Source organism: Sphaerodactylus townsendi, linkage group LG11 (assembly GCF_021028975.2).
Source record: "Sphaerodactylus townsendi isolate TG3544 linkage group LG11, MPM_Stown_v2.3, whole genome shotgun sequence".
In the NCBI taxonomy this organism is placed as follows: Eukaryota; Metazoa; Chordata; class Lepidosauria; order Squamata; family Sphaerodactylidae; genus Sphaerodactylus; species Sphaerodactylus townsendi.
The window spans coordinates 23,518,416-23,528,243 of NC_059435.1; the positions used below are offsets into that span (position 1 = coordinate 23,518,416).

The window sequence follows — 9,828 nt, forward strand, 5'->3', positions numbered from 1 at the left end:
AACAGCGCTTTAAATACTTTGCTCATAATTTCCTAGCCGCCAGAGCAAAGAAAGCCATCTTGTAAGAAACATAGGAATCAGTATCAGATAGTAAGAAAATCAGTTTCTCATCATCGGACAAAAAAGCTGTCCTAGGTAGTATTGGCTCCAAAAACCTTTTCCTTATTTCTGAATATAAAGGACAGGAAAGTATATAATGAAAGAGATCCTCAGGCTCTTGTTTTCCACAGATACAAAAGCGCTGAGAAAATGGTATTCGTGTGTCAAATATCCTATCATTCTATTTAAGATGCTTCAATAGCGATCGGGGTGGGACAAGCTCGGCTGGCCCCACGCTTGATTTCCATGTGGAGCTCGGAGGCTGGGGGCAACTGTGAATGGGGGTGCTGCACCGGGGTTAGCCCTGGCTGCCATTTTGTAAAGGTTAGCCCCTGCTTTCAGTATAATCCTGTGCAAATCATACCAGTTAAAAACAATAGGTTTGAACACATACACCTGCCCTATATTGAATCAAACCATTGGTCCGTAAACATCAGAATTGTCTACTCAGCACGGCGGCAGCTCTCCAGAGTCTCAGAGGTCTTTCACATCACTTCATACCCAATCCTTTTAAGTAGAGATGGTGGAGATTGAACCTGGGACTTTCTGCTGCAGACTGATGCTCTACCACTGAGACTCAGGCCCTTTCCCCACTTACCTTAAGCCCCGCGCTACTCTCCTAAAGTAGCGCGGGGTCCAGCTGCACTCCCCACTTCAGGGGTGGCAAGAACGCAGCCGCCCCAACGCTGCCTCTCTCGCGCCCCCTCAGCACGCGCAATTCCTGGCGTCTTTTCAAATGGTGACTTTTGATGACCCTGCGCAGAGAGCGGGGTCGTGGGGAAGCTGGGGCGCGCGCCAGGAATTGCGCGCGCTGGGAATTGCAGCAACCCTCTGACAAGGGTAAGTGGGGAAAGGGCCTCAGCCCTCTCATTGTGGGTTTAGATTAGAAGAAAGATTTTTTAATACTTTAACATATAACTCAACAGCATTGTTCCCTCCACCAACTATAACTTACTTTTATTTACCACAAAGCAGCACAGAGGAAAATTCAGAGTGCCATTTTGCTGCCCCACCCTACATGTCCCTGTGTTTTACTTAGAAGAGTTAGAAGGGAAGAGTTTGGATGTTTACCCCACTTTTCTCAGCTGTAAGGAGCCTCAAAGTGGCTTACAAGCTCCTTCGCTTTCTCTCCCCACAGCAGATACCTTTTGAGGTAGGTGGGGCTGAGAGAGTTCTGAGAGAACTGTGACGGGCCCAAGGTCACCCTGCAGGCTTCATGTGGAGGAGTGTGGAATCATACCCGGTTCTCCAGATTGGAGTTCACCTGCACCACACTACGTGAGAGAGAATAAAAGCACGCTGAAGTCCAAACCAGACAGGGATATTGTGTGCCCATGTGTCTGTAGATAAGAGTGCCTATTATGCTTTTCATTTCAAGTAGAAAAAATTCTAAGGCAAACAAGACCTCCAACTTTCCTGCTCTTCTGTGGTTTTATTTTTACTTCTGTCAATGCAGTGTAAGTTTAATTGCTCAATATCTTTTTGCCTTACATTTAATTTGGAGCACACTGTGTGCTTTGAAACAAACTGCACATCTCAGCATGCATTAACTATATACTGTTGTGTTCTTTTAGCCAAACCCTGCAATGTTCACTGAGTCACAGCTCTCTCTGCAGCTGAAATATGGTGAGGCTTTTTCAGGTTTTCCATAGACTGCTCTGTATTAAAGAGAAAATGAACTAGGCACAAAAAGAAAGAGAATGGGTAGGGATACAAAAAAATTGTGCATTAAGAATCTGCAAAGAAGAGGCAGAGTTGCAGGCAGAGTTATCTTCTTTGAAATCTGGCAATTACAAGTTTCTGTCCACTACTAAAGGCTCCTTTGGTCTAGATATGAATTCTTTGCTGGTAGAAGGGAGGAACCATTCACAATACTGCTAATGTGTTCAGTTATCCCCTGAGATCTGGACATGACAGGGGTTAAACATGTATCTGTCTACAGGCAAAGTGTTCTTTTATTGAGCCACAGTTCCCTTCCCTTCTTTTCTTGCCTCCCTCTTTCAAAAACAAAAATGGGACTTTGAGAAAATATGCATTTTAACAATGCCTTGTCTGATTTGCCGGAAACTAGAAAATTAATGTTTTAGGCACTGTTTGGATTGAATCCAGCCAGCTTCTCATTCAATCTCAACCAATTACCTCCCCTGCTACAGCTCCTATCTATCCTGCTTTTCTACATGTAGATGCCTAGCTTTCTGCAGCCAGCCTCAGGGGGTAATCAAAGCTCACCTTCCGCCTCTGGTCCTTTTTCATCAGCAGAAAACCTGGGTGGATCCAGCCCTCTGAATCTCCTACACTGGAACGCTCCCTGAGCACCACTTTGAAAGTTGACTCTGTATGCAACCCATCAGCTACCAGACTTTCTCAACAGCATGGTTTTGTGCAGGGACGGCAAAATCTGGCCCATAATTTGGAACTGACTTTTCGTATTTTGAATTAATACCTATTTTTGTTGGTTAAAAGCAGGATGCCCAAAAGGACACTCTTTTTTTGGGGGGGGGCTACTTTTTGTGGCCAGAGTTCAGTGAAGAAGGCAGTTCTCAGAATACTGAATGTGTCTCTCAAATATTACAGAGGTTTACAGATTTTTCAATCTTGTATATTCTTGTCTCTGACAGAACTACACATTCAGTCGCCAGCCCGCATCTTCCAAGTCCAAGTATCCTTTGCTAAGTGGGTTCAGGAGGCTACAGCTTCCAATGGATTGGAAGGGGGAAGATGCTTAACCTTTTAAACTGCCATTTCCCCTCTCCAACATTCCTTCCCCAGGCTCATTCCGCACATGCAGAATAATGCACTTTCAAACTGCTTTCAGTGCTCTTTGAAGCTGTGCGGAATACCAAAATCCACTTGCAAACAGTTGTGAAAGTGGTTTTAAAATGCATTATTTTGCGTGTGCGGAAGGGGCCCCAGACAGTTTTATCTTAGCCAGATTTTGTTTAGTTGAAAAAGCTACTTTAGAACCTGTAGTGGAAGAAAAGCAACTGTGGTGCTGAAGTTGTGCCCTCTCCATTCTCTGGTGAAAACAGGGCTACCCTTGGATCCACTTTGTAAAGGAGAAGAAGCAGATTTCAAAAGCATACATTAGATGAAAGCATATGTTTCCACCCTGAAATAACCGCAGTCTTCAACACCAATGTGTAAGGTTGTCACCTAGAGATTTGGGAAGTGAACCTAGGAAGGGCAGAGTTTGGGGAGCAATCTCAGCCGGGTATAAAGGTATACAGTCCCACCACCACCACCACCCATTTTCTACAGCAGAATTGATTTTGGTTGTCTGGAGATCAATTTTAGTCCTGCAGGTTGACAACCTTACACATGTGCTTGGAAATCCCCTATTCCTTTCAGCGAGCATTACTTCCAAGTCAATACGCTTGGAATTGAACCGCTAGATTTTCCTGCTTCTACTCTGCCAAACACATCTAGAACCACTGCATTGAGCACATATGTTGTTTTTGTATAGCAGCTCCCAGAGTACTTTATTTGTAACATATTCATTATGAAGAATGCAATAAGTTATTTTGGAATATATTCTTTTTGCCACATGTGAAACTGTGAGGGCAAATTAACAGCAACTCACATAGTTTGCGTATCATGAGACCATATTGAAGAATACGCAGCGTCAGAAATCCCTTACATGAAGTTATTAGGCACGCATAGTGGATGCTTTTAAAACTTTTTCATTGCAACTACTTTGCATCTGAGTAATTTATTTGAAATCCCTTAAAAAGCAACATGATTGATTTGAAAGATTTCACCTGTAATGTGAAAAGAACTTTCTATGATTTGCTTGTGCAATTCATAGTGGTGATATAAAATATATACCTGGCAGGCATTTTGAAATGACTTTGGGGGATTTTTTACAAATAGCTAAGCAAAAATGAGAGGATGGAAAATACAGGTCCAATTTACATCAATTGGAAAGTATATTTCAGGGTTGTTCTGTTTCTTAAGCTTAGTACTTAAGTAGCATTTAGTCACAGAACATGCAAACTCTGTGAAAGGGTTAACAACCTACCTCAAGATTTTCAAAATCTCTGTCTTTTACACAAATAACGTTTAATACTCTATTGTACAACAGTTAGTAAAACATGACCCAGACTGCAATACTAATATTAATTAAAGGAATATTCAGTTGTAGGGGGTGGGGGGTCAGAATAGGAATGTGTTCACTTGCCACATAAGTTTTAAAATCCTGCACCACCTATTGCAATATATTTATTCTTCTGCCCAAACCTAATTTAGATTACAAACTAATGGTTTGTGTCTTTCCTTGCAATAAAAAAGATTCTTAAGCTAGTGGCAACATTAAAAGAGTGCCTTGAATTTTGAAAGTGAGCTCTGTGACATTTTTAAATATACAAATTTACTTTAATTGTAATTTCTTACGATAATAATAGGATCAAGACCAAGAGGGTTAAAATCCAAGTTGAGTTCAGTGCGAATTAAAGCAGTTGCATCATAAACCTTGAAGTCCCCCCAGAACGGTACTGGAAATGCTGTCACAGACCCATAACAATAGCAGTGTTCCCAGGGATTACTTTGATTCCAAAAGCAAATTATGTTCACCATTTAAGTGAGAAAACCACTAGGAAAAACAACCAATTATGAAAACTATTTTGTAAAATTATTTTCCTTCCAAATAAAGCAGTGTGTTAACTATCAATTACATATAATAGGAGATGTGTTATTCCTAAAAAAAATAAGGTGGAGTTTGCTAGAGACACTCTGGCATGCTTTCTTTGGGGGAGTGGAAGAGGGGGGGTTGGCTCTGTTTAACTGTTTCTTCTCTGCTGTTGTGAACAATGAGATGAAAAGGGGTAAAGGGTGGGGAAGAGGCAGCAAACAGAAATGAAAAAAGAAAAAATGAAATCGGGAGCAGATAAAAACGAGTTGAAATCAAGATCATGAAAAAAAATTGGAACAAGTTTTTTACAAGATATTTTTTTTCGGTCAAACTGAAAGAAAAGCAGAATGGTGGTGGGCCTGAGGAGAATGTATTTTACTTTTCCTGAAGTGTGGACTCAGATTGGTTAATGTGAAATCAGCTGGTGAACATGGGATGGATGAGTGAGCAAAAGTGGGCAGGAATCATTATATACTGCTGAAATATATTTTCCTTTATTTTGAAACAACCACATGCTGCCGATATACAGCTCCTTCACTTCTCTTCAAGAATCTCTCAAAGAAATCTATCTTGCCTACAGCCCAAAGTGAAAGTAATTGCACACTGATTCCGAGTCAGGTTATACCCTTTTGGGATGCACCTATAAGGACTGCTCCCAACAATGTCAGTAAAGAAACTACTTCAGAGCTCCCTGACGCCTGACCCAAACGTGATGAGGAGAGGATGACACCTTTCCTTTTTCCAGATTCTGTTTCTTCATTGACAGTGCTTATTTCCAAATATCTGAGTGGGCACATGAAATTCTGATTGAGGCAACAAACATGCCTGTCCTGCAATTTAAAAGAAAAGGTGCCTATCACAAAACAGAAAGCAGATGTACCTGTGGACAGGGATAAAAGTGGATGTTGACATTTCGCCTGTTCAACAGAACTCGCAGAAATACACCTACTGCATGTGAAATGCTGGTGTGGATTTTTTCCCCCTCTCTCTCTTTCTCCCCTATCAGCCTAACCTTCTGTGTTGATACATGAATGCTGGTACCCACTTACAGGGATGCCAGATGATCAGTGCAGAATGAAGGTCCCAGGAGAAAAGATCACATGGTTTTCTCTGCCCTGTGACGTCACCAGCAGATGGCATGGGTACCAGCTCTGGCAGTTGGCATCAATGTCACTTTTTAGAGATCAATGAGATAGTGCAGATATACACAGATCTAGACTCCAGGAGACAATGCAACACTGAGATTGAAAAGATCTGGAAGGCAAAAAATGAAAACTGATTATTGAATGAGATTGTGTAAAAGGCCAAGGTAATGCAATATATATTTATTCAATTGGTGCATGCAAGTGTTTTAAAGGGACAAAATAAATGTCTTGTGTTTTATGAATGCTGTGTTTGCTTCTTCTGCTTGTTCATTTCTTCTTAAATGTAGTTGCATACTTTCACTGATTATGTAATATTGTATGGAGGACAATACTCAGAGAGTTTAGCTTTTGCTGAAGGGCTAAGTTTAGTTTAGTGTTGGTTTTTTTTAAAAAAAAATCTAGCTCTGCTTAAAAATTACCCACTCCCTTGTTTATGAATTTGCCTCTGTGTGCTTGTTGGTAAATTTAAGAATCTTTGAATATGCTTCCTTGAAATCTGAGGACAGAAACAATACAAGAAGCAAATTGTCCCCCCCCCCCTCCCCTTTTCATTCTGGATTCTGAACACACGTGCAGAATTGCAGTCAGAATCCACAGACTATTCCTGTCAGATATTAGCTGGAGGGAAGCGTCCGTTCCTTCAGGACGCAGATGCTGGGAGAGTGTGAACGCGTTATAGTTTCTTTCTGATTTTTTAAAAAATGAAAACGAAAATACTAGTTAATTCCAACAACATTTTAAAGCTGGGATTTCCACCACCCCCCACCACCCCCCAAAAATCACAATGAGCAAAGAAGAAAAATGTGTTGCCCAATGCTTTCCACGAATACGCTTGGAATTTTTCCTATCTCATTTTTAATAGGAAAGAAATAATCCGTATATCACACATTTTCATACTGATCATGGGGGTGGGACTTCTCTTCGTTTTAATTAAATCACTGAATGATTCACTTGCTTTCTTTTCCATTAATTTTTTTCAAGTCCATTCCGATTTGACTGTAAAATAGGTACAAACAAATTAGAATATAAAAGTTAAATAATTACCATTTCTGTCTACAGCAGAGCTATAGTCCTTTTATTTTGTTTCTACTGTTCTGTCATCTTATTTGATAAAAGGGGCATTAATATATTTTTTAAAAAACCTTTTTTTCCTGGATATTAGGTATTTAAATGTTTTGCACATTTGTATATATTTTTTTCAAAAAATCGACAGACAGAGACAGAGGAGTTCATTTTAGATTGTCAACTCTAGGTTCATTCTTAAGTATTAACATTTTCCTTCTCTTAGATATAATAAAAATGCAACATAGTTTTAGACAAAATTAATACTCTAACAATTGCCTTTATTTTATTTTAAGAACTGCTGTATTTTATTGAGAGAGAGAATGTCTGTGTACACCACACATAAATAGGCACTTGAGTTTTGCTGTTATATAGCAATATAGATAACGCTATACAGTATTATTAGCAGTCATGTGAAAGTTTGCTAAAAATCTGTTTAAAATGCCACACAGTATTGTTAGCAATTATGTGAAAGTTAGCTGAAAATCTGTTTTATAACGTAAAACTTTATGAACGGACATCTTTAAAACCTTGTGCTGGCATTCTTTCAGGTAACATAAGATTAACGCCATGCTAACACTACCATTTGATGAGTCTGTTGTAATGTCAGAGTCCCAGATGTGCCGAAAGTTTTCCAGAGAACGTGAGGATCCAAAGCAAATCAAGAAGCCAGAAAGCTTTGGAAAGCAGAGTACGCCCCAAGGAAAAAGTATTAAAAGACTGGCAGTGGAAGATGCAGAAAAAGAGGAGATGGAAGACGACCGAGAGGAAGAGGATGAAAATGGTTTACCCAGGAGGAGGGGCCTCCGGAAAAAAAAGACAACCAAGATGAGAACGGAGAGGGTCAAATTCAGGCGACAAGAAGCCAATACAAGAGAACGGAACAGAATGCATGGTCTCAATGACGCTCTGGACAATTTAAGGAAAGTGGTACCTTGTTATTCCAAAACACAAAAACTGTCTAAAATAGAAACTCTGAGACTTGCCAAAAATTATATATGGGCTCTTTCCGAAATCTTACGAATTGGCAAGAGGCCCGATCTGCTGACATTTGTCCAAAACCTGTGTAAAGGTCTTTCCCAACCAACGACAAACTTAGTGGCGGGATGCCTACAGCTGAACGCCCGAAGTTTCTTGATGGGTCAGACAGGGGACACTGCCCATCATGCCAGATCTCCTTACACCACCTTCTACCCACCCTATCACAGCCCAGAGCTGAGCACTCCTCCGGGCCATGGAACACTTGACAATTCCAAGTCCATGAAACCCTACAATTATTGCAGCGCTTACGAGTCCTTCTACGAAAGCACTTCTCCCGAGTGTGCCAGCCCACAGTTTGAAGGTCCCTTAAGTCCTCCCCCAATTAACTATAATGGGATATTTTCCCTCAAGCAAGAAGAACCTTTGGACTATGGTAAAAACTACAATTATGGCATGCATTATTGTGCAGTGCCACCCAGGGGTCCCCTTGGGCAGAGTTCCGTATTCAGGTTGCCTACCGAAAGCCACTTCCCATACGACCTACATCTGCGCAGCCAGTCACTCACCATGCAAGATGAATTAAATGCAGTTTTTCATAATTAATGAGGAAAGTGAAAATAAACAGTGGTCATTCACTTCTCCCTCTAATTAAGATAAAGCAGATGCTCGTGCCCCGTCTAATCGGAGCAATCCTATTTAAAGAAAAATACAAACGTGTTTGCTAGTTTCTAAAGTGTGTCAACTATTGTGGGGCATTTTATTTGCTATGTAATAAAAATAACAACAATAATAAATAATGTTACTTATTATTACTGAATTCCAGCTGGTTTTGGTAAGCACTGTGAGGTTTGGTTTTAACTGGATTTTTAAGGGTATTTCCCTCCCCCCTTTCTTCCCCCGTTGGGTTGATTTTGTTGAGCAGTGTGTCTACATAAAATTGTTGAGCTGAGAAAATGCACACTGTATGAAGTCTGCAGCAGTATTTTGATTGTACAGTAATGATACCAATGCATGCTATTCAAATCAGATGAGTAAAATGATGTATTTATAATAATTAGAAATAATATGTAATGAGGAAGAGGTGAATTTATAACTCTCCAGATTTTTTTTTTTTTTTAAAAAAAACTGTTGCGAGCATCACGGGATGCCGTGGAGATGGTGCAGCAATATTTAAGCTATGCAAAAAAAAAAAAAATCAAAAGAAAGTGCATCTAAATCAAATGAGTGATAATCATTTGGCAGTTATTCAGACTGAAATTTGAAACATTTGCTGGCAGGGGCTACCTATTATTTTAGAAGATTATATCATCATTTTTTCATCCTTCAGTTTAATATAAAAATGATACAGTATTTGCACTTCTTTTGTATCTGCCTTCACATGTAAAGTTTGTTAGAATGTACAACTGTGTTTTTTCACTATTTATTTTAAATGCAATTAAACATAGATGTTTTCAGTCATTATGTCAACTACGAAATGATGTGACATCCTGATACAGGACAATACATAGGTCATTTACTGCTTGGTTTTCCACGTAATATCTAATTCATGCTCTGTTCAAATTTTAAGCTGATACTGAGCAACTCGTTCAGTTGAATAAACATCCCAAGTAAATGTGCTTAGGAATGGAGTTATAAGTTTCAACTCTAGAGGTAAACAAATTTAAATTTAGACTGATACATTAGAAATTGTGGAGAAAACTGGATTGACAATGTGAGACTATAAATGTTCACTTGGGTGCACTCTAACAAGAAACATACCTGTGCAACTTCTATTAATGCTGAATCTGCTGAGCTGCAATACATTTGGATTAGGATTGCATTAGATTGCTCATTTGGAATTATCATTTTTTATATTATTGATCTGTGGTCAAGAATGTTTTTAAAAATGTATGAGTGAAATCTTTTTTAAAAAAT

At 39.6% G+C, this 9,828-nt stretch overlaps 1 protein-coding gene across 1 annotated transcript; it reads left to right on the top strand.

Annotated features, from left to right (window-relative positions):
- Positions 1-5,849: 5,849 nt before the first annotated feature.
- NEUROD6 (neuronal differentiation 6) lies at positions 5,850-9,389 on the top strand. The gene is made up of 2 exons (XM_048511625.1): positions 5,850-6,035; positions 7,485-9,389. The coding sequence occupies exon 2, from the start codon at positions 7,504-7,506 to the stop codon at positions 8,515-8,517; it is 1,014 nt and encodes a 337-aa protein (XP_048367582.1). The 5' UTR covers positions 5,850-6,035; positions 7,485-7,503; the 3' UTR covers positions 8,518-9,389.
- Positions 9,390-9,828: the final 439 nt, after the last annotated feature.

Excerpts from the sequence above, each read along its gene's own strand:
- NEUROD6 (XM_048511625.1), top strand. The coding sequence starts at position 7,504 with ATGCTAACACTACCATTTGATGAGTCTGTTGTAATGTCAGAGTCCCAG.